Below are 25,361 nucleotides of genomic sequence, written 5' to 3' on the forward strand. Positions count from 1 at the left end.
ATTCTTACTGAACTTGTGCAGATAACTTTATTACCATAAGCATATGAATACTCACAAATAGTTTCCCAATTCTGAGGTACTCAGATTGGGAACAAAAGCAAATGTTTTGACTTTTGTTTACAAAAGTATACTTTATCAAATTTCTGTAAAGTATAAAGAGCTTAAAAGAGAAAGTCCATAAATCTGGAGAATAACACATTCAATGAATCAGCACGTTTTCAAAAAAAAAATCATGAGAATATTATCCTTTTGATTATTAAATCCAATATAACTGAGTTTTTTTTCCTCTTTGTCTTGAATTTCATGAAGGTATCAGCCTGTTCATTAAAATTTTGAAAGTTCTCAGAGAGTCCAGTGGTATGATCCTGAAGTTATCAGAAACTTGTATTCAAGAGTCATTGTCAGAGTCTTTTCCATATATCTCCTTGAAGAAAAAGCAATTTTGGACTGTAGCTGACTGTAAATACTTCGAGGAAGAATCAAAGCAACGGTCTGGGAATGACAAAGATTTAAAATGATCATGGTTAAAAATCTAATGGGATTTTTATTAGGTTGATTATGGTAAAGACACAACTCACATAGAAATCTAGATACTTCTGTGGCATACGACACTATGATTGATAACATATTCGATTTCCAGAAATTTCATACGGTTTTTAGAACTCTTTTTTTTTTTTAATTTTTTTTTTCCTTGAGATGGAATCTCACTCTGTCGCCCAGGATGGAGTGCAGTGGCAGGATCTCCGCTCACTGCAAACTCCACCTCCGGGTTCACGCCATTCTCCTGCCTCAGACTCCGGAGTAGTTGGGACTACAGTTGCCTGCCACCATACCCGGCGAATTTTGTTTTTGTGTTTTCAGTAGAGACGGGGCCTCACCGTGTTAGCCAGGGTGGTCTCGATCTCCTGACCTCATGATCTGCCAGCCTTGCCTCCCAAAGTGCTGGGATTACAGGCATAAGCCACTGCGCCCAGCCTAGAATACTCATATTATTAACATTCCCATAAACGTTATTTAGAGAAGGTTTAGCAACACTTATCACTTATTTGAAAATGCTTTATATATATTTTAACATATAAAATAAGGTGGCTTTTCCATTCAGCTTCTGTTTCCCAGCTGGATTCCTGAGTTCTTGGTGTAGCCCATTAATAATTAGGGCCAAAAACTCATAGTCTTACATATGTTCAAAAACGTCCTTAGGTAATTCCGGTACTTCTACTTCAAAATCATTGACTTAGTTGTAAGTTCTACCTTTTATAATAAGAGTTCTCCACCCTCATTACATGTTAGTAGTGTCAGGGAAGACTTAAAAATTATCAATGCCTGGGTCCCTCTCCAGACCTTTAAACTGGAACTCATGGGTGGGGCTTGAGCATCCGCTTTTAAAAATGTTTTCCAGTGATTCCAAAGTGTAGCTATATTTCCCATCAGATTTCTCTGATTTCTTGTGGCCTTCACTTATTTTCTATTTTGGTATCATGATGAATTTCAGATCTCATTTCCTGTTTTATGCTTTATGTCCCCTGGGGTAGGGACCTTGCCTTCTTCATTTCTGTATCTTTTTTGAACAAGTGAATTAGTCATCAGGAAAAGGTCTCCACCACACATACATTGTGTTCTGAGTCTCAGGTTCACAGGCTGATCCTAAAGTCTTTTTCTTCCACGAGGTCAGAGGTTCCTTGTGATGAAGGGTGTGGTTAAGTCTGTAGTGCAGATGGTGGAGGGGAGTTCACCCTGTTTTTAGGCGTAGCATTGGAACTACGAATTTTTTGTCTATATGGGTGAAGGGGCAGGGATGTGTAGGAAGACAGTTCTAATTAGGATGGAGGAATTATACTAGGAAGTAGAGGTAAAGGAAGTGAGAAGGATTAGTAAACAGAAGAAATGTGAACTTACCAAATAGGCTAGTGTAGACCCCTGAAGATTCTTGATTAAGTGAATTAACTAGATTTTAGAAAGGTAATGAGGCAGTCATATGCAAGGAAGGTTTCAAAGTCTGGACACAAGAAGTCAAGCAACACTTTGAGAAGAGGTTGAGCTTTATGGGAATGGAGAGAATTACACTATTGAGAGATGTGAAAAATAATGAAGAGGGTTTCACAATGTGAAATTGTGTTTCTCATTTGAATCTGAGAAATAAACGAGACAATTATGGCTAAAAGACATTGGGGTAGAGGGAGCATACAGGCCAGGGAGAAAGGGAACTGCAGGAATTAGTGCTGAGAAGCAGCAGTTTAGTGGAAGGAGGAGATCCAGTCCCAGATACAGGCCAATAAGTCTTTTCCCTCTCCCAAGCATGGCAGTCAGCCTGCAGGAAGCGGTACAAGAGAAAAGGCCATCATACCTGCCAGACTTCTTGAAATACAGAAATGATATCACGGCTGCTATGTCAGATCAATGCCAGGATAGATGTCCTCTTCCTGAAGAACCTGTCATGGAAAGAAAAGGAAAGAAAAGAAGGAATGGAGATGATGTTACTTTACAGGGGGGAACCTCAGGAACCAGCATGTAACATGAGGTAGTCTATAATTGTTTCTTCAAGGAAAGCATTATTTCTGTTGGAAAGTTGATAGGAGATGATTATATTCCTGCAGTTTTTTTTTCCTCTCTCACCTTGTTTCTAGGTTTTTTATCAGTCCTCTGTCAATTCTCTACTGCACTCAGATATTTCAGAAAGATTTCGGATGTGTGAAAGGCTGATCGTTATTTTCTATGTCAGTAGAACTATCCACCTTTACAACTTTTCATGGTTGCACCTTTGTCTCAGTGTCTCTGTGGTGGCAGCCATGAATGAGACCCTGCCAGCACTCCCTGGCAGGGACCTGATTGACAAAAGGCCCAGGTCAGTGCATTTCAAATTCACAACCTCCTTTGCACAGAAAGCTTCCTTCCCACAGGCTCGCAGCAAGGGCGTGTAAGCAAGCATAGTTCTCTGAGGCTCTCTTTAACTCTAATGGGTGACTGGTTGGAGGACTCCCCATCAGCCTTGCAAAAACTGTCTTAAGAACTGCATTGATACCTAAAATTTCTTTCCCTTTCTTTTTCACAGGAGTCAGCTTTGCATAGTGGTCTGTGGGTTCTCCCACACTACCTTCATGCCTGCCCCACATTCCCTCACAGGTGTCTTCTCTGATAATTTATCTTATTCGTCTAGTCCTATCCTGGATGCATCTCAGTTGGTTTAAAAAAAAAAAAAAATACCAGGATTGATTCTTTACACTTAGATTTTTTCCTTTCTCTCCCACAAGTAGTCAGTAACCATGTCCTACTGTTTTATGTGTTACCTTTTTTTCTATATATATATGGAAATAGGTACTGTTGAGGGACACATCTTATGTGTCAGGCCCTGTGCTAAATACTTTACCTGTACCTCATTTAATTCACACAATAACCCTGTCAGTTACATATTATTTTCTTTTTTTTTTTTTTTTTTTTTTTTTGAGACGGAGTCTTGCTCTGTCGCCCAGGCTGGGGTGCAGTGGCCGGATCTCAGCTCACTGCAAGCTCTGCCTCCTGGGTTTACGCCATTCTCCTGCCTCAGCCTCCCGACTAGCTGGGAGTACAGGCGCCCGCCACCTCGCCCAGCTAGTTTTTTGTATTTTGGTAGAGAGGGGGTTTCACCGTGTTAGCCAGGATGGTCTCGATCTCCTGACCTCGTGATCCACCCCTCTCGGCCTCCCAAAGTGCTGGGATTACCGGCTTGAGCCACCGCGCCCGGCCTACATATTATTTTCAAATTACCAATGAAGGACAGAAGCTTAGAGTAGTGTAAAAACTTGCCTGGTGTCATATGGCTACTAATAGGAGGATGTGAGATTTCATTCTGGGACTATTTGACCTCAAGGCTAAGGATGACAGTAGTAATAGAGCAGCTGACATTGGTTCATCTGTGTGGCATCTTGTTTCATTGACTGCAATAAACCTTTAAAAGAATCGTATGAAGCAAGTTCTCTCATGCTTCAGGATATGAAAGAAGAACAAACTAAACCCAAGCACAGTGAATGAAGTAAACAATATGGATTAGAGTGGATAAAAATAAAATGGAGAATGAAAAAAGAATACAGTAAATTAATGAAACCAAAGTTGATTCTTCAAAATAAATCAACAAAATTGACGACCATTAACTGGACTAAGAAAAAAAGAGACAAGATTAAAATTACTAAAATCAGAAATGGAAATGGAGTCCGAGCATGGTGGGTCATATTTTAATCCTAGCACTTTGGAAGGTCACAATGGGAGGATTTCTTGAGACCAGGTGTTTGGACCAGCATAGGTAACCTCAGGAGACCCTGTCTCTACAAAAAAAAATTTAAAACCAATTAGCTGGGCATGGTGGCATGCATCTGTAGTCCTAGTATCTTGGGGGGCTGAAGAAGGAGAATTTCTTCAGCCCAGGAGTTTGAGACTGCAGTGAGGCACATTCACACTACTGTATTTCAGCCTGGGCTGGCCTACAGAGTGAGTGGCTCTCTCTCTTTCTCTCAAAAAAAAAAAATAAGAAAGGAAAAGTAAAAATGAAAAAACAGAAAATGAAATGATTACTACCAATTCTAATAAAATAATGATTTTGAAATTACTGTAAGTATTTGTATGCCAATAAATTGTATAAACTAGGTGGAATAGACAAATTCCTAGAAAAACACAAAAAATATGACTACAACTATAATCAGTAATAAGATTGAATCAATAAAAGCATTTGATGAAATTCAATATTTTTTCATAATAAAAACATTCTAACTAAGAATGTAAGGAAACCACCTCAACATAAAGGCAATATGTGAAAAAACCCAATGCTAACATCATACTCAACGGAGAAAGACTGAAAGCTTTCCCTGTTTGAGCAGGAACAAGACAAGGTTGCTGCTTTTGACAATTCTATTCAAGGTAGTATTGAAAGGTCTAGTCAGAAAAATTAGGCAAGTATTTTCAAAAAGACATTCAAATTGGAAGAAAGGAGTAAAATTATTTCTGTTCACAGATAACTTGAACTTATATCTAGAAAATCCTAAAGATGGACAAACCTATTAGAATTGATAAATGAATTCAGTAATGTTCCACAATACAAAATCAACATTCAAACATCAGTCGTATTTCAATACACTAACCATGGACCATCTGAAGGGAAATTAAGAAAAAAAATTTAATTTGTATTAATATCAAAAAGAATAAAATACTTAGAAATAAGTTTAACCAAAGAGGTGAAATGATTATACCTGAAATCCATAAAATATTGCTTAATGATGACATCAATAAAATGAAAGACTTTTTGTTTTCATGAATTAGAAGACTCACTATTGTCAGGAGGACAATGAAACCCAAAGTGAGCTGCAGATTCAATATAATTCCTCTCAGAATCTCAGTGACATTTTTGCAGTAAAAGAAAAATCCGTCCTAAAATTTATATTGAAACTCATGACCCTAAATAGACAAACAACTTTGAAAAGGAAGAATGAAGCTGGAGGACTCACACTTTCTGATCTCAGCATTTACTACAAAGCCCCCGTAACCAATACAGTGTGGTACTGGCATAAAAGAGGACATAGAAATTAATGAAATGGAACAGAGACTCCAGAAAGAAATACTTGCATATATGGCCAAATGATTTTCATCGAGTGTGCCAAGATCATTCAATGGGGAAAGGACAGTGTTCTCACCAAAAGATATTGGAAAAGCTGGATATCCAAGGGCAAGAATGAGTGGAACCTTTACCTAGCATCATATACAAAAATTAACCCACAATAGATCAGATATCTAAATGTAAGAGCAAAATCTACACAACTCTTAGAAGAAAACATAGGATAAAAACTTCATGATATTGCATTTCACAATGATTTCTTGGTTGTAACAACAAAAGCATAGGCAACAAATAAAATGGATAAATTGGACTTCATAAAAATCAAAACGTTTTATATATCGAAGAACATTATCAAGAGAGTAAGAAGGCAACCCATGAAATGAGAAAAATATTTGCAAATTATAAGTGTGATAAGAAATTAATTTCCAGAATACACAAAAAACTACGAGTTAACAACAGCAAACATCCAAAAACACAATTACAAAATGAACCAAGGATTAAAATAGAGTTTTCTCCAAGGAAGATATACAAATATCCGATAAGCCCAAGCAAAGCTCCTCAGCATCACGAATACTTAGAGACATGCAAATCAAAACCACAATGTGACACCACCTCATACACTTTAGGATGCTTTGATAAACAACAACAATGACAGCAACACAAAATGACAAGTATTTTCAAATAGAAAAGTTGGAGCTCTAGTGCATTGCTGATGGGAATGGGAAATGTTATAGCCACTGTAAAAAGTGGTGTGGCTGTTTCTCAAAAATTTAAACAATAAATCACCATTCGATCCAGCAATTCCACTTCTAGACATACTCCCTATAGAACTGAAAGAAATGTGAACAAATATTTGCACATTGATGTTCAGAGAAGCATTACACACAATAGCCAAAAATGGAAACAATGGAAAAGTCCACTGAAAGATAAGTGGGTAGGCAAATGAGATATATCTATACATCGAAATGTTATTCAACCTTAACAAGGAATAAAATTCCAATACATCATGCAAAGTGAATGAACGTTGAAGACATTATGCTAACTGAAATAAGCCAGACACGAAAGGATAATTATTCTATAATTCCATTTATAAAATAGAATAGCCAATTATATAGAGACAGAAAGTAGAATGGTATGTGCTAAGGGTTAGGGGGAGAAGGAGTGAGAGTTACTGTTTATTGGGTACAGAGGTTTAATATGGTAAAAGGAAAAAGTTCTGGAAATGGATAGTGTGATGGTTACACAACACTAAATTGCACACTTAGAAATAGTTAATGATAAGCCTTATATTGGATATATATAAAGTGTCCTGGTAGTCTTACACTCTATAAATACACACTTTTTGGCATAGCCCCTTTCCTGCCATGCAGAACCCCAGAGGTGAATCTCCCTATGTCTCCAAGTGTGCATCACTCACTGTCCTCTGTGCTGTGTCCCACGTGCTGTGCCAACAGCCTCATACAGCCGGTGACTTCAGAGCCAGGACACAGCTCAAGAGTCTGCCCCGAGGCTCCCTCTCTTTTAATTTCCCTGTAGCCTAGCCTTCACACCAACTGGCAGTTTGATTTAGCCGAAATCAGGACAGGCCACCAGGGCTCTTTCTCCACACATGCTGGTCCCACACCAGGTGGAGTCAGGCAGGGCCAGTCACCGGAGAAGCCTGGAGCAGATTAGGAAGTGGTCTGAGCTGCTCTTCTCTCATCCAAGGGGTTTGCTACTCTCATTTGGGGGAAAAATGTGAGCTTGTTTCAAAGCCTCGGATGCTCCTTGTAGCTCATGCAGTAGAGAAAAAAAATAAAGACGTGGCAGAAAGGGATGTGTTGGTGACAGCGAGAAGCAACGTGACCTTGAGGACTCTCCTTCTTGTCCCTCTGTGAAGCCTCTTCCATCACATAGGGCTCAGGGCTGACAAAGCCCCCTCCCTACCTTTCTCAGGCTGGACACAAGATCAACCATGAGAAAACAGAAAAACAAGGAGAAGAGAGTCTGTAGAGACAAATTGGGAGGGTTCAGGAGGAGAATTTAGGATTTGCTTCTGCCAATGGGACACAGGCTGGGAATTAAAATGTTTTCCTAGGTCTTCTCTGAAAGGCAGATAGACACCATCTAAAACACTATTGCCAGTGATGCAGGGATCCACTTACCAGAGACTTTGATCATCTTGAATGCGGAACTTTCGCTGCCAGTGGCTGAGTTACGAGCCGAGCAACCATACATTCCGCCATGCTTTGCAGTAATTTCGCGGATAGAGAGCTCTTGTCCTGATTGCAGAAACTTCCCATCAATCGTCCAATAATACTCTGCCGGTGGGTTAGAGTCCGCGAAGCAGTACAAGTAGAGTTTTTCTCCTGAACGGTAATAGGGGGATGAAGAGAAAATGCTGGGGATGCGTGGACCATCTGGAGTAAAGAGAATAAAGTCACAGGTGATGTCATCTGAAGGAAGGGAATGTTCCTGGTCTGTTAAAGGGACATAGTGTCCCTCTGAGCCAAGACACACCCTCAAGGCCCAGCCAAACCGCTCCTGTGTTCACTGGGCCAAAGCCTGGGATATTCTCCTGTTTCTCCCATCACAGGCTGTAGACTCCAAGTCTCCCATGACAAAAGCATCTCCTCCCCTTATATTTTTGTTTAAGGCTATGCATACCTAGAATTTCCCAGGGCAGGGAGCCATGGCCAACCCTGGTGTCCAGAAATAAAAGTGTCTGTACTTGGACCTGAGAGAGACTGAGATGCGTGGCCTGTGTTCCTTTGGATTTTAACGGGTGGCCTGGGCCACACAGGAACCAAACATACAAAGGACATCCAGCATGACTGGGTCACTGGGTGTGCTACCAACTTGGTCCCATATTTCACATTCATAGGGGCCTGTGTCATTTCTTGTGACATTGGCTAGAATGAGGATCCTGTTTTCACTGGGTTGCTTTAGCCTGGGACTGTGTGGATAACAGAGAGAAGATTGTCCTGTGGCACCTTTGATTCCTCCACAGGCATCCTTCAATCAGAGTTGGGATCTCCCTCCCCTCAGCCCACCCGAGTCCTTGAAAACCAATAGCTCGTGTGTGTGTCACAAGACAGATGCATGATGATTTAAGAGCTCAAAGACTGAGGCCACCTGCTCTGTCTTAGGGAAGCTCAGACATTCTCAAGTGTGAATTGAGCAGCAGTGTTGGGTCATGGACAGATACATCAGTGGGAGTCACAGGCCCTGATACACCTCCCAGTCCCTCTCTAATCAGCTGACTGGCTGGCTCTCCTTGGGTTCCTTACCTGCAATGTGCAACTGCCGGACTCCTTACAAATTCCATCCTACTTTGCCCCCCTAGATGTGATCTCTCTGCAGCTTCCATTTCCAAGGACATTCTAGAGACGAGTAATAATGGGACTTCCCATTGCCTTGAAACCCTGAAGATACTGAGCAGGCTGGCCTGGGACTGGATGTTTCAGCAGAAATAAGACAGGGGAGACCAGAGTCAAGCCTGGAGGTCACTTCAGTCATCAGGCCGTGGAGGCACAAAGTGGGGCAGTTTTCTGCAGGTGTTTCATGATGACTTACTTGAGCCAGTGACCTCCAAAGACAGAGCAAACTGCAAGGAATGATCTAGAAAGACTGAAGGGGACAGACAAGAGCTGGTGGCTTTGGAGCAGACCCATGTTCCCTGTTCTGGGTTCTTTAAGTTTCCTCTCCTTCTGCAGAGGGCAGGTGAGGACTAAATGGAACTTTCCAGAAATACAGGTGGACATTTGCAAATGCAGAATGGACTGGTGGAAAGGGTGGGAATTAACTGCTGGAAATCTGGTCCTTGTGGACCATACGTGTTTGATGGATATGAGACAAAGTTGGGGAGAAATTTTGCAAATATTTTCTTTCATTGGACACTCTACTCTCTGATTCCATGGGCTTGACTACTCTAGGGACATCATGTAAGTGGATTCCACAGTGAATCTGAGAAGAGACTGCTGGTAGCCGGGAGCTGGGAGTGGGGAGAATCAGAAGTTGTTCATGTGTGTGCAGTTTCAGTTATGCCAGATGGGGAGGTTCTAGAGATCTGCTGTACAGCTTGATGCCTATAGTTCACACAGATTGAGTGTTTCTTACACATCAGACTTAGGACAGAAAGTGTTTTGGATTTCTGACATTTTTTGATTAGAAATATTTGTCACATACTTACTGGTTTAGCATCCCAAATCTGAAAGATTCAAAATCTAAAATGTTCCAGTGAGCATTTCTTTTCAGCATCAGATTAGTCAGCAAAAGTGGGTGGCGATAGGCTAAATACATTCTTGTCCTTTTTTTTTCTCACCACTTTTCTAGCTTGGTGAATAGTTTTTGGTCAATTCCATACTGGCCATGCTGCACTTGTATGTTTTTGAAGGCTTTGGGATGTGAGAAATAATGATTGCTATTTTCTATGTCGTCAACACTTTCCACCTTTCCATGTTTGCATCTTTTTCTCAGTGTCTCTGTTGTGGCAGTCATCAATAAGAGCCTATCAGGTCAGATTTAGGACAGATTTTTGTAATTCTGCAAAAAAGTGTTACTGGGATTCTGGTAGGGGTTGCGTTGAATCTGCAGCTCACTTTGGGTAGTATTGTCATCCTAACAATGTTGATTTTTCCAATCCATGAAAATGAAATGTCTTCCCACATATTGATGTCGTCTTTAATGTCATTCAGTAACGTTTTGTAGTTTTCAGGGTATAACCCTTAGACCTTTTTGGTTAAACTTATTCCAAAATATTTTATTCCTTTTGATGTTAGTGAGAATGGAAATTCTTTTCTGAATTTCCTTTCACATTGTTCATTGTTACTGTATAGTCTAAAGAATGATCTAGAAAGAGTGAAGGGCACAGGCAAAAGCTCGTGGTTTTCGAGCAGAAACATATTCCCTGTCCTGGGTTTTTGATTTTCCCTCTCCCCTAGCAGAGGGGAGGTGGCTCTTCCCTGATAGCCAGATAGACTTCACTGGAAAACATATTGCCAGTGCTCCAGGGATCCACTTACCAGGGACTATGATCCTCTTGATTATGAGATTTGTTCCACCAGTGACTGAGTTATGCATGAAACAGACATAGACCCCTCTCTATATTTTAGTGGTTAGGAGGATAAAGAACACTTGTGCTGATTGCTGGAACTTCCCATCAATCAGCCAAGAATGCTCTGTCAGTGGGTGAGAGTCTGTGAGGCAGGAGAGCTTGGGGAGTTCCCCTGGATGGTAATAGGTGTATGAAGAAGAAATGGTGGGGGCGTCCAGGCCAACTGGAGCAAAGAGAATAAAATGACAGCTGATGTTGTCAGAGGGAAGGGAAAATCCTGGTCTGTGGAACGGCCACGGTGACCCTGTGAGCTAAGTCACAACACTGAAGTCCCAGCCAAATCCCTGCTGTGTTCACTGATCAGGAGCCTGAGACATTCACCTACTTCTCCCATCATACGCTTTGGTCCCTGAGTCTCCCATGACAGGAGCAGCCTCTTCTCTCCCATTGGTGATCAAGCCTAAGCCTACTCTTAGGACTCATGGCCAGCTTTGATGTCCGGGGAGAAGGGTCTCTGTACTTGCACCTGAGAAGGACTGGGAGGCCTGGCCTCTGGCCATGTGTATTTGGGATGGCAGCCTGGCTCACAGAGGAACAGAAGATACTCACAGAGGAGATTCAAGGTGACTGGATCACTGCGGCTGGAACTCCCTGGGTTCTTCATTTCACATTCATAAGGTCCTGCAGTATCTTTTGTGACACCAAATAGAACGAGGGTCCTGTTGTTTTTGGACAGCTGCAACTTGTGACTGATAGGGAGGCTCTGACCATTTATCCGCCACAGGTAGCTTACATCCTGAGTGTCAGGATCACAGGATAAGATCACAGTCTCCGTACCCTCCCTGGGGTTTAAGTTGCTGCTGGAGATGTAGGGCTTGGGAGTCTCCACTGTGCAGATAATAGAGAGAAGATTGTCCTGTGTGGCACCTTTGATTCCTCCAAACACATTTTTCAATCAGAGATGGCATTTCCCACTTCAGCCCACCCAAGTCCTTAAAAATCCATGGCAGATGTGTGTGTTACAAGACAGATGCATAGCAATCTGAGGGATCAGAGATTGTGAGGCTGCCTTCTGTATGTGGGAGAAGCACAGACTTTCTCAAGTGTGAATTGAGCAGCATCATTGCATCATGGAAAAACATGGGTCCAGCAGTCAGAGCCCCTGGTGCCTCTCTGAGTCCCCCCCTCTCCAACTGCCTGCCTGGCCCACCTTGTGATCCTCACCTGGAGCATGCAGTGCTAGAATCTTCTTAGTTTCAATCTTACTTTGCTCCCAAGGTATGTTTTCCCTGCAGCTTCCCTTTCCAAGGGCATCCTAGAGATGGATGATGGAACTTCCCATTGTTCTTAAACCCTTTGGGTAGTGGGAAAACTGGCCTGGGACTGGGTACTTCAGCAGAAATAACACAGGGGAGACCAGAGTCAAGCCTGGAGGTCAATTTAGTCATCAGGGAGTGGAGCTACAAGTTGGGGCAGTTTTCCCAGCTGTCTCTTAGTGACTGACTTGAGCCAGCGACCTCTAAAGATAGAGCAGAGTCCAAGGAATGAGCTACAAAGAGTGAAGGGGACAAGCAAGAGCTGATAGCTTTGGACCAAGACCATGTTCCCTGTCCTGTGTCCATGCCCTCACCTGCCCTTCCCCCTGTAAAGGGCAGGTGAGGACCGTGTGGATCTTTCTAGAAATACATGTGGATTTTTGCAAATGCAGAACTGACTGGTGGAAAGGGCAAGCATGAACTGATGATGGAAGTCTGGCCCTCATGGACCGTTTGTGTTTGGTGGCTATTAGACTAATATTTGGGAAGAAGTCTTGCAGATACTTTCTGTCGTTAGACATTCTACTCTCTGATTCTGTGCATTTGACTACTCTATGTACCTCATCTCAGTGGATTCCAGAGTAAATCAGAGAGTAGAATAGTAGTTTCCAGGAGCTGGGGTGAGGGGAATAGGGCATTGTTCCGTGGGTGTGAGCTTTCAGTTATGCAGGATGAGGAGGTTCCAGAGATCTCCTGTAGATCTTCATACCTATAGTTCATACAGATAAAGTGTTCCTTATGCAGAAAGCTTAAAACCAGGTGTTTTGGATTTCTAACTTTTTTTATTTTGGAATATTTGCAGTAGAGGTACTGGGTCAGCATCCCACATCTGAAAAATTTTAAATCCAAAATGCTCCAGTTAGCACTTCTTTTTAGCACCACATCAGTGGTCAGAAGTGTTGGATTTTGGTGCATTTCAGATTTTGGATTTCTGGATTTGGGATGCTCAATTTGTAATATTGTAATTTTCCCATAAAAAGTTGTCAGGAGTTTAGACCTCATGTTATGATGTGACTCTAGTAACAAAACAAAACAAAACAAAATTTGAAGGAAACATTAAAATGTTGTCATCAGTGGAAATTTTTACTGATGGTCCAAGTATCTAAGATGAATTGCTGGTAGTAGTATTTCTCTTGATACCCAATTAAGGTTTAGGTGTGGGGTGAATTCAGCAGGATCACATTATGCTGAAAGAAAGATGCCAAAGGTGATTTGAAATTAGCAAGTCCTTGAGTAGAAAGAGACCCGTTAAAGAGACAGAACTGGTTAGTGTGTCAATTACATAAAGGGAGGAATGATGCCGAATTAAAAGAAGTGATGTTTGTTATGTTAGTAAATATAGAAAGAACTCCCTGTTTCTAATTTCTGTGCAGAGTTAGGAAAAATGGGGAGGAGCCCAAAACAGGTATGTGAAGTGCTGTCTTCATTTTCTCTCAACCTAAGGAAATACAACTAGAGTTTAAGTTTGTGTGAATTAAGAAGAGTCTAAGTGAGATGCCATTGGGTCATGTGCCTCCCACAAGAAGAATCCCAACTTATGAAGATGGCATCATCATGAAGCAACAATCGAATGTGCCCCAGGCAGGAAAAACATCAGGTAGCACCCCCTGGTCACCTCCAACAGGTCCCTGAACCCACCAGTATTCCCATTCCATGAATGTTCCAGCCTTGGTAGTTGTTCCATAACTACAAAATTTTAAAATTGCGATTGTCAATACAAAATGGTAAATATGAAGTTGAATATATTGCTCCACTTTTTTCCCCTACTCCTTTTGAAGTTTCGTGTTTCATTTTTGGAAGTTTCTCTTTTTTTTAATTTATTTATTATTATTATACTTTAAGTTGTAGGGTACATGTGCATAACGTGCAGGTTTGTTACATATGTATACTTGTGACATGTTGGTGTGCATACCTGATGTAAATGATGAGTTGATGGGTGCAGCATTTTTGGAAGTTTCTATTGAAACATCCTCAAGCTAGGGATTCTTTCCTCAGCTGTGTGCATTCTACCAGTAAGCATCAAAAGCATTCTACATTTCTCTAACAGCATTTTTTTTCTTTTTCTGAGACGGAGTCTTGCTCCATTGCCCAGGCTGGAGTGCAGTGGTACGATCTTGGCTCACGGCAAGCTCTGCCTCCCGGGTTCACGCCATTCTCCTGCCTCAGCCTCGCGTGTAGCTGGGACTACAGGCACCCGCCAGCACGCCCAGCTCATTTGTTTGTATTTTTAGTAGAGATGGGGTTTCACCGTGTTCGCCAAGATGGTCTCCATCTCTTGACCTCGTGATCCGCCCGCCTCGGCCTCCCAAAGTGTCAGGATTACAGATGTGAGCCACTGTGCCTGGCCATCTCTGAGGGATTTTAACGAGTTGTCGACTTTTGAGTTTGTTCAGCTGTTTACTTACTGTTAGAACCGAGTGACAAATTTCAAGAAATTTGTCAAAAACAAGAAATGGGGAAAGGATTCCCTATTTAATAAATGGTGCAGGGAAAATTGGCTTGCCATAAGAAGAAAGCTGAAGCTGGATCCTTTCCTTATTCCTTATACGAACATTAATTCAAGATGGATTAGAGACTTAAATGTTAGACCTAATACCATAAAAAGCCTAGAAGAAAACCTAGGTACTACCATTCAGGACATAGGCATGGGCTAAGACTTCATGTCTAAAACACCAAAAGCAAAGGCAACAAAAGCCACAATTGACAAATGGGATCTAATTACACTAAAGAGCTTCTGCACAGCAAGAGAAACTATCATCAGAGTGAACAGGTAACCTACAGAATGGGAAAAAAATTTAGCAATCTACTCATCTGACAAAGAGCTAATATCCAGAACCTACAAAGAATTCAAACAAATTTACAAGAAAAAGACAAACAACACCATCAAAAAGTGGGCCAAGGATATGAACAGACAGTTCGCAAAAGAAGACATTCATATAGCCAACAGACACATGAAAAAATGCTCGTCATCACGGGCCATCAGAGAAATGCATATCAAAACCACAATGAGATACCATCTCACACCAGTTAGAATGGCAATCATTAAAAAGTCAGGAAACAACAGGTGCTGGAGAGGATGTGGAGAAATAGCAATATTTTTACACTGTTAGTGGGATTGTAAACTAGTTTAACCATTGTGGAAAACAGTATGGCGATTCCTCAAGGATCTAGAACTAGAAATACCATATGACTCAGCCATCCCATTACTGGGTATATACCCAAAGGATTCTAAATCATGCTGCTATAAAGACACATGCACACGTATGCTTATTGTGGCACTCTTCACAATAGCAAAGACTTGGAATCAACCCAAATGTCCATCAGTGACAGACCACATTAAGAAAATTTCGCATATATACACCATGGAATACTATGTACCATAAAAAAGGATGAGTTCATGTCCTTTTTAGGGACATGGATGCAGCTGGAAACCATCATTCTCAGCAAACTATCGCAAGAACAGAAAACCAAACACCGTGTGTTCTCATTCATAGGTGGGAATTGAACAATAAGATCACTTGGACTCGGGAAGGGGAACATCACACACGGGGGCCTATTATAGGGAGGGGTTGGGGGTGGGGTTGCAATGACAGTTATACCTGATGTAAATGACGAGTTGATGGGTGTTGACGAGTTGATGAGTGCAGCACACTAACATGGCAAATATATACATATGTAACAAACCTGCACGTTGTGCACATGTACCCTAGAACTTAAAGTATATTTTTTTAAAAAAGATTTTAAAACTAAAAAAAGAAAAACTCTCTATCCCCTGATCCACTAGAGAGGCTGATTTGAGTAATAATATACCTCCGTCCTCCTATTTGGCAGACTTGGAGTCATTAAAATATTTCTTTACTGCAAAACACCATCTGGATAAATTGGTTTTGTTTGTGCAGGAGGCCAGAAGAACATGTCTGGGAATTATAAGAATGGATGGAGGAGCTGCCTATCCCTGTCCCACAGTCTTGTGCACAGATCAGTCTCACAACAGGAAAGAGCCCTGGATGGGTATACAGTGGAAGCTTATTCTCTTAGTGACTTGGGGACATTGGCTCGAGATGAAGCCTGGCAGGAGTGGAAACTCCAGGTCATTTCTATGCCGTTCCTATTACCTGGGAGGTGGACCATTCCACAGTGTTAGCAGGAAGGGATTAGAAGGCAACCTAGTTAGAGCGAGTGTCTGGGGGAAGGCCTAGGGGTGGAGGAAGAAGCTGTGCAGGACAGGGCTTGCCAGTTAGAATGAAGTGGGAGGAAGATGAGGGACACAGAGAAGCAGAGCGAGGCAGAGACAGCATGGCAGTGAACAGTGGGGACTACAGTGACTTCAGAGACCCCAGGGACCAGGTGCCCCAGTTCAACAGTCCAGGACCAGGGAGCCCTGAAAACCCTCCAGTTGCCAAAGGGTTTCAACTTACATGAGGTGGCGTATCTTTAGGGGCAAGAGGTAGTGGGGGGATGAAACATGGGTGTCAGCCTCTGAAGGACAAGGGAAAGGTGTGGCCTAGACCTCCTAGGATTCTGCATCTGAGATCCAGTCTCTAAAGAGGTTATGGATCATCCATTTCTTCATTCAATTCCTCCATTTGTTATGTGAGAGCACCTGAGTGTGTGTCTCTCACTGGGCCTATGCTAGTGCAGGGTGTGAGTGGGGAAAGAACACAAGCTCCTCTCCTTTATCCTGTCATGCCAGTGACATGGACACTTTGGGAAACACAGGATTTCAGGTTCAGTGACAGGGGTTAAGATCTGAGGGGTAGGCCTGGACATTTTTTGCACTGACTCTGACAGTTGAGGCAGGTGATTTAGTTCTGGAGTACAGACTAATCAGCTGACCATTTGCTCTCACTCCTCTGAGGTTTGGATGTTGAAGGTGAGAGGATTTGAGCCAAGAAATGACTACGGGGCCCTTGGATCCCAGTAATCCCTCACTTCTGGTGGAGGAGAGGGTGGGCCTGTGGCTGCAGACAGACCTCATGTGACCCTGATCTGCCTTCTGTGTTTGTGTGACTCTGGTTCAGTGACTGTGCCTTCCTGTGCCTCAGTTTTCTCTCAGTCAAATAAGCTAAATGGCCAATGGACTGTGGCTTTTCATGCTATCTGTGAATAAATTGTAAATTCTTCACAGTCACCTGACCTAATGCTTGGCACAGTGGAGGTGTTCACACAAACAGCATTTATTATTATTCACTTCCATGAGAGAGCACCTTTAGGTCAGATCCCTGTGGATAAGCTATTGCCAAGTACATTTTCTGTCTTCTGTTTCTGCTTCTGGGGACTATAGATGTTCTATGGAGTGTCCTAAGCCACACAAGGCAGTTGACTGATGGCCTACAAAGCTTGTCTTTCTGTCCTCTCCACTCTGAGTCTCAGGTGAAGAAAGCTCTGTCCTTGCCCAGACGAGGCTCTGAGGGCTGAGCCCTGGCTGGTGAGCAGCTCCAGGAGACACAGTCCTCAGACAGCTGGTAAATCCTTGGTCCCAGTAAGCCCTGCCACAACTGAGCCCTGGCACAGGCTCCTCAGCTTTATCTGGAGTAAGGATTTAGGGACAGCGGTCTGGGGTTCAGGTTTCTAGGGCTGAGCTTCTCTGAGAGTATCTCAAGGGGCCTCTTAGGCAAAGCCCTACTCAGTTCTCCAGGGTCTTTCTCAGGGTCAAGTTTATGAAGAGGACATGAGGTGCTTGGCTGAGGCTGATCTCCTCCTGCTGAGCACCTCCCCCATCAGACTGTCCTTCCTGTGCAGCAAGTGTCTGCAGGGTCTGGAGGCAGGAAAGGAATTCTGATCTGCTGATGTTTGTCTCCTCTGTGTGTGTCCTGCACTAAATGCCGAAACCCCAACATGGGACATAATGCAGAGAGGGACACAGGCACAGTCCAGGCCTGACCATCCTGTGTGTGCAAAGTAGAAGTGACCCCCACCCCCCCAACACCCAGGGATCATGTGGAATCACTCACGGTATAAGGTGTAATGTCCAGTTACTCCTTCAGTCCTATGACCTCGCTTTATGATTTGTATGGTGTAGGATCCTGTGTCATTCTTGGTGACACTCTGGATCAGCAGGGATGCATTGGAATATACTGTTTCTCGTCCACTGTATGCAGGCCCAAATAGAATCATTTCAGTGTCTGTTGTATATGCTGTAATGTAATGCTGGAGGTCCATTATTTGCCCTTTGTACCAGATGTAGCCAACAACGTTCGTGGGCAAATTGTGGACAAGTAGAAGAACATCCTTCCCCTCAGAAACTTTGGTTGGCTGAGCTTCAATCGTGACTTGGGCAGTGGTGGGCGAGTTCCAGAAGATTAAAAGTGATGCTAGGAGGTGGAGAGAGCATCAGTCAATATTGAGACCTCTGTATTGGGATGAAAAGATGGAACCTTGGGTCCTGAGAACATTTCTTCAATCATCAGCCTTGTAGACACACACACACAAACACACACACCCCTTTTTGTGTGTATGTGTGTGTGTGTGTTTTTGTCCTACTGTCCTACTGGGTCAAGGTCAGCAGCACGACCCCCATTCCTTCAATCCTTCTGACCTCGGCATTTTTCTCTTTGAAATCCTCTTCCCCAGGGGTCTGCATGGCTCCCTCCACACTGCCCTCAGGTCCTGCTCACATCAGGGCATCCTTAGACTTCTTTCCTGACACCTCCTTCAGAGCCCCGGGGTCTTCCATTTCTGACCTTTTTGTGCTCTGCTCCCTCCGGAGCTCTTGCCAACACCTGGCCTCACATTCTAGATCTCTTTGCATGTCTGTCTTCCTGCCCATGACAGCATGAGCTCCGTGAGGACAGGGACGTTTGTGATCTTGATTGCACCCCAGTGCCTGGGACAGGCTGCAGACTCCTGCAGATGTGAAGGTTCCCAGGGATCTCCAAGCCAGGGCTATTTTTTTTGTCTTTCCCCAGTTGTTGAGGTGTTTGCTGAGGACAGTGTTTCATGTCCTGCTTATATTTTCACATGAAGTGTCATCCGATAATAGTTATTATTATCATTTTTCAAAATATTGTGGCCAGTGATGCTTAACCAGGAGAACAGAACACTTGAGATTTTCCTACCTATTACCAATTCCAGTTCAATGTGATTTTCCTGTTGTGACCCTGTCTCTCTCTGGCATATTATCCCCAATCCAGGCTCCAACAGAGCCTTCTTTCCTTTATTTTTTTTTTTTTTTTTTTTTGAGACGGAGTCTCGTACTGTCTCCCAGGCTGGCTTGCAGTGGCAGCATCTCAGCTCACTGCAACCTCTGCCTCCCAGATTCATGCAATTCTCCTGCCTCAGCCTCCTGAGTAGCTAGGATTACAGGTGCTCACCACCACACCTGGTTAATTTTTTCTGTTTTTAGTAGAGACGGGGCTTCACTGTGTTGATCAGACCGGTCTTGAACTCCTGACCTCATGATCCATCCACCTCAGCCTCCCAAAGTGCTGGCTTATTTTATTTTTTAGAACCCCATCCCCTCCAGGAGACCCCATCCAATCATTCTGCTTCCTCCTCCTGTCCTCTCCCAGGAAGTTCTCTCCTCACCTGTGAGTAGAAGCTCCTTCCAGGTGATGTGCAGTGTGTAGGGAGGCGCTGAGAGGGGCCCCATGGCCTCTTCTGCCTGTATGTTCTCCTCTGTGGAGATGAGTCTGGGATCAAGAATCTTTCCGAGCACAGCTGTCAGCTGTGCTGTCCTTCCTCCTTCTGTGCTGAGCCTCTTCCCGGGGCAGGAGCACTTCTCAGGCTTATGGGCGGGGTCTGTGCCCAGGTCACCTCTCTATCCCCTCCCCTCTCAGTCCTGCCTCTTTGTCCCTCCTTCTCTTTTTCCTTTTGTCTGTGTGTCAGGTCCCTGGGAATTGTGGAGGCCTCTGCCTTTTTCAGCAGTGATTTTGTCACGAAACCTCGGTACACACTATGTGCAAAACCACAAACATACACACAAAAGAAACGTGCACAGACACAGAGAGTCACACACATACCCTGTAGGTTGGGCAAGCACAGCTGGGCCTCAGCCTTCTGCTGTACCAGTGGCTCTGGGTCGGGGTGCACATTCACACCCCTCACCCTCTTTCATCCCCATCTGGCTCTCCCCTTCAGTGCAGGAGGCTGGAGCTGCATCAGGTCCCTGTTATAGGGACACCACATTGTGCTGTGGGTGAGCTGTGTGTTGCCTGGTGACAGGGACCCTTCCTTTCTCTAATTGTGTCTAGCTTGGCTGCAACTTCCAAGGATGGACATTCGTGACCTGGGTGTCCCGGAGGAAACTGTCCTTCCTGGAGGTGTGCAGGGTGAATCTCTCATGCCTCTTGGCAGGAGAGGCATGTGCTGGTTGCTCAGTGGGGGCTGTGACTCCCAGGGTGAAAGGGACAGTTCTCAGTCACTCTATTGCTCCCTTGGGACTGGTGGGTGGGTCTCTCATTTCTTCCTGACCATCTTTGGTGTCCACTCTTCCCTGGCCGTCTGATTGTCCTGTGGATACCACATCTTCCCCGTGGTGGTGCAGGAGGAAGTGGGGAGCTACCCAGGAACCCCGTGGAACATGACTCGTTGAGATACAGGAAAGGGAACCTGGGACACAGCAGGGATTCAGAGCTGGAGAGATTCATCCAGACTTACTCCGTGGCCGTGATGGGCTCAGCCCTCCATGTGCTGACATACCCACGGTTCTGTCCTGAGGGTTTTCACCCGGCCAAGATGCTCTCTGTAGAGGAGGAACAGGCAGTCACCAGAGAGCCTGTCTGGAGGGACGTCTCTCACACCTGAGAAGGCTGGTGGGGGTGAGTTGTGTTCTCAGAGCAAAGAGCAATAATACCCCCTTCTCCCGGCAGGGACACAGGAGAGGTCTGTTTCCCAAGGGACAGCCGGGGGTAGGTGGTCACATCCTATGTGGTGCCTGCGTGTGAGCATCACGCGCGCTCTGAGCCCCATGGGGTGCAGCGGGCAGGCAGGTCACAGGGTGCCTGACTGATTCCCGGGGAGGCTGTGGGCCCTCAGGCAGCCGCTGTTCTGTGTCAGCGCTAGGCTTGGCCTAGGATGCCCCACCGAACAGGACAGATGGAGCAGAGGCGGGCATTTAGGGAGCAGTGACAGAAAGAGTTGATGAGGATGGAGGGAAGTCACGAGGGGAAAGGGCACAGTGCGGCGTCGCGTGCCCCAGCGCTGCCCTGGGAGATGTCTTTTTAACTGAGCCCAGGGAAGGAGCAGGTGTGTGGGGCTGGAGCTGCCTGCAGAGGGAGTGGTGTTACGTTGGCGGCCGCCAGGTCAGGAAGGAGCTGACAGAGTCCGTGTGGGGAGCATGGAGGACGTTGAGGACTTGGGCCGAGGTGACCCTGGTGAGGGTGGACCCTGCTTGGCTACGGGTTCTGCTGAGGGAGGTCGGCATCCCCTGGGAAGGCCTCAGGCTGTAGGGACTCTGCCGCCCTCTGATGGACTGGAAGGGAAGTGTGGGGGGCCGAAGTCCCAGGCCAGGCTGCGTGTTTTTTTTTTTTTTTTTAATTTATTTATTATTATTATACTTTAAGTTGTAGGGTACATGTGCATAACGTGCAGGTTTGTTACATATGTATACTTGTGCCATGTTGCTGTGCTGCACCCATCAACTCGTCATTTACATCAGGTATAACTCCCAATGCAATCCCTCCACCCTCCCCCCTCCGCAGGATAGGCCCCGGTGTGTGATGTTCCCCTTCCTGAGTCCAAGTGATCTCATTGTTCGGTTCCCACCTATGAGTGAGAACAGGCGGTGTTTGGTTTTCTGTTCTTGTGATAGTTTGCTAAGAATGATGGTTTCCAGCTGCATCCATGTCCCTACAAAGGACACAAACTCATCCTTTTTTATGGCTGCATAGTATTCCATGCTGTATATGTGCCACATTTTCTTAATCCAATCTGTCACTGATGGACATTTGGGTTGATTTCAAGTCTTTGCTATTGTGAATAGTGCTGCAATAAACATACGTGTGCATGTGTCTTTATAGCAGCATAATTCATAATCCTTTGGGTATATCCCCAGTAATGGGATGGCTGGGTCATATGGTACATCTAGTTCTAGATCCTTGAGGAATCGCCATACTGTTTTCCATAATGGTTGAACTAGTTTACAATCCCACCAACAGTGTAAAAGTGTTCCTATTTCTCCACATCCTCTCCAGCACCTGTTGTTTCCTGACTTTTTAATGATCGCCATTCTAACTGGTGTGAGATGGTATCTCATTGTGGTTTTAATTTGCATTTCTCTGGTGGCCAGTGATGATGAGCATTTTTTCATGTGTCTGTTGGCTGTATGAATGTCTTCTTTTGAGAAATGTCTGTTCATATCCTTTGCCCACTTTTTGATGGGGTTGTTTGTTTTTTTCTTGTAAATTTGTTTGAGTTCTTTGTAGGTTCTGGATATTAGCCCTTTGTCAGATGAGTAGATTGGAAAAATTTTCTCCCATTCTGTAGGTTGCCTGTTCACTCTGATGGTAGTTTCTTTTGCTGTGCAGAAGCTCTTTAGTTTAATTAGATCCCATTTGTCAATTTTGGCTTTTGCTGCTGTTGCTTTTGGTGTTTTAGACATGAAGTCTTTGCCCATGCCTATGTCCTGAATGGTACTACCTAGGTTTTCCTCTAGGATTTTTATGGTATTAGCTCTAACATTTAAGTCTCTAATCCATCTTGAATTAATTTTCGTATAAGGAGTAAGGAAAGGATCCAGTTTCAGCTTTCTACTTATGGCTAGCCAATTTTCCCAGCACCATTTATTAAATAGGGAATCCTTTCCCCATTTCTTGTTTCTCTCAGGTTTGTCAAAGATCAGATGGCTGTAGATGTGTGGTATTATTTCTGAGGACTCTGTTCTGTTCCATTGGTCTATATCTCTGTTTTGGTACCAGTACCATGCTGTTTTGGTTACTGTAGCCTTGTAGTATAGTTTGAAGTCAGGTAGTGTGATGCCTCCAGCTTTGTTCTTTTGACTTAGGATTGTCTTGGAGATGCGGGCTCTTTTTTGGTTCCATATGAACTTTAAAGCAGTTTTTTCCAATTCTGTGAAGAAACACATTGGTAGCTTGATGGGGATGGCATTGAATCTATAAATTACCTTGGGCAGTATGGCCATTTTCACGATATTGATTCTTCCTATCCATGAGCATGGTATGTTCTTCCATTTGTTTGTGTCCTCTTTTATTTCACTGAGCAGTAGTTTGTAGTTCTCCTTGAAGAGGTCCTTTACATCCCTTGTAAGTTGGATTCCTAGGTATTTTATTCTCTTTGAAGCAATTGTGAATGGAAGTTCATTCCTGATTTGGCTCTCTGTTTGTCTGTTACTGGTGTATAAGAATGCTTGTGATTTTTGCACATTAATTTTGTATCCTGGCTTCATCCCTGGGATGCAAGTCTGGTTCAACATTCGCAAATCAATAAACATAATCCAGCATATAAACAGAACCAAAGACAAGAACCACATGATTATCTCAATAGATGCAGAAAAGGCTTTTGACAAAATTCAACAGCCCTTCATGCTAAAAACGCTCAATAAATTCGGTATTGATGGAACGTACCTCAAAATAATAAGAGCTATTTATGACAAACCCACAGCCAATATCATACTGAATGGGCAAAAACTGGAAAAATTCCCTTTGAAAACTGGCACAAGACAGGGATGCCCTCTCTCACCACTCCTATTCAACATAGTGTTGGAAGTTCTGGCTAGGGCAATTAGGCAAGAGAAAGAAATCAAGGGTATTGAGTTAGGAAAAGAAGAAGTCAAATTGTCCCTGTTTGCAGATGACATGATTGCATATTTAGAAAACCCCATTGTCTCAGCCCAAAATCTCCTTAAGCTGATAAGCAACTTCAGCAAAGTCTCAGGATACAAAAAAAAAAAATTTTTTTTTTTGAGACGGAATCTCGCTCTGTCGCCCAGGCTGGAGTGCAGTGGCCGGATCTCAGCTCACTGCAAGCTCCGCCTCCCGGGTTTACGCCATTCTCCTGCCTCAGCCTCCCGAGTAGCTGGGACTACAGGTGCCCGCCACCTCGCCCGGCTAGTTTTTCGTATTTTTAGTAGAGACGGGGTTTCACCATGTTAGCCAGGATGGTCTCGATCTCCTGACCTTGTGATCCGCCCGTCTCAGCCTCCCAAAGTGCTGGGATTACAGGCTTGAGCCACCGCGCCCGGCCAAGGCTGCGTATTTTATTCCACAAGGATCTGCATGTTTCAAACGAGGTCACACATATGCTATGTTACAGTTCCATCACCTTTCAGCCCTGTGAGTCCCAGTCTCTGCGGCTCTACGTTCACTGTTCTCCCTCTTTCACGATCGGATGTCCCGAACGCAGATTTTTGTCACCTTCAGAGAGTTTGTGTGTGTGTGCAGTAGGCGGCACTCTGTATACCTGGGGGACAGTGATGTCTGGGGCTGAGCACTGCACACGGGCTTGGGAGCAGAAGACGGAGCAGCAGGGTGGGAGGATCAATGAAAGGGGAGCAGGGACAAGTCATTTTCATTTTCTCACTCCCAGGGACCAGAACCCAGGATTCTGACTCCAGGGCACAGTAGCACACCCTGCTGGTGTCCCTGGATGTCATGAGTGCTCATAGTATCATGTTGCCTGGCATTCCTTTTTTAAGGTGTAAATTTATTTGCCTCACACAGAGGCAGGCCTTGCTCACCATGGCAGTTTTCAATACTGTATCTGGTTCAAGTGACTGCAGTTGGTGGCCAGTGATAAAATCTAAGAGGCATCTCTCCTGCTTGGTGTGCTGGGCTCCTCTCTCTCCATCTGATTTCTTTAAACTGATATTCTGACATTTGCCCTTACATTTAAAGTGACCACTTCTCAATCACAGCATGATCTCTTGGTCCCAGTGTTTGCTACTTTCTTTAATCACATCCATTAAAGCTCCTGCTGGAAACCTGTCAGATAACACCTGGACTTACTAAAGCCATCGGCTTACCAGTCTCTTCTCTCCTCCCTGCCTGGGCTCGCTGACCTCTGTATCTGTGGTCTCCACGTGTGCCGAGGGCTCCCCAGTGTCTGTAAGTAGTAAAAATACTTATACTTTCACGTTGTGGTTGTATCATTATAGCCTCACATACCATCCAGGGCCTGACATCGAGGCTGCCCTGTGGGACCTGTGCTGGTTGAACCCCTGCTGTAGCTCTTGTTTTGGGACCTGCAGTTCTTCTGGGGACAGGAGCTTCCAGCTAACTTGATTGAAAAACTGATACGTTTCATGGAAAACACTGGGTCAGATGATGTATTCATGGGCTTCAGCTGCCATAACAAACACCTTAGCCTGGGTCAATTAAATGATAGAAATCGATTTTGCACAGTTCTGTGAATAATGTGCTATTTTAGTCACTTAAAAATATACAGTCAAATGGAGTTAACCACATACGCAGTGTTAAGTTACCATCACCCCTATTTTTCCTAGAAAATTTTTATCATTTTAAACTGAAACTTTGTATCT

General features: G+C 44.0%; 1 protein-coding gene and 1 long non-coding RNA gene across 2 annotated transcripts in view; both read right to left on the minus strand.

Annotated features, from left to right (window-relative positions):
- Positions 1-3,410: 3,410 nt before the first annotated feature.
- The window catches only part of LOC144337573 (uncharacterized), a 48,742-nt gene continuing 26,791 nt past the window's right edge, over positions 3,411-25,361 (minus strand). Inside the window, exon 2 of the long non-coding RNA XR_013410783.1 lies at positions 3,411-4,124. This is a non-coding gene — a long non-coding RNA (uncharacterized LOC144337573). The remainder of the gene's footprint in view (positions 4,125-25,361) is intronic.
- LOC710710 (pregnancy-specific beta-1-glycoprotein 2) lies at positions 7,682-19,517 on the minus strand. The gene is made up of 4 exons (XM_028842959.2): positions 19,454-19,517; positions 17,881-18,240; positions 11,220-11,498; positions 7,682-7,974 (listed from the first exon to the last, which is right to left on the minus strand). Exons 1-4 carry the CDS (start codon positions 19,515-19,517, stop codon positions 7,682-7,684), a joined length of 996 nt encoding a protein of 331 aa, XP_028698792.2.

Source organism: Macaca mulatta, chromosome 19 (genome assembly GCF_049350105.2).
Source record: "Macaca mulatta isolate MMU2019108-1 chromosome 19, T2T-MMU8v2.0, whole genome shotgun sequence".
Taxonomy (NCBI): domain Eukaryota; kingdom Metazoa; phylum Chordata; class Mammalia; order Primates; family Cercopithecidae; genus Macaca; species Macaca mulatta.

Coding starts and splice junctions, on each gene's coding strand:
- LOC710710 (XM_028842959.2), bottom strand. CDS start 19,517: ATGGGGCCCCTCTCAGCGCCTCCCTACACACTGCACATCACCTGGAAG. Junction 18,241..19,453: donor GAAGGAGCTTCTACTCACAG/GTGAGGAGAGAA, acceptor TCCACCTCCTAG/CATCACTTTTAATCTTCTGG. Junction 7,975..11,219: donor AGTCACCTTGAATCTCCTCT/GTGAGTATCTTC, acceptor TCTTTACTCCAG/ATGGTCCACGCATCCCCAGC.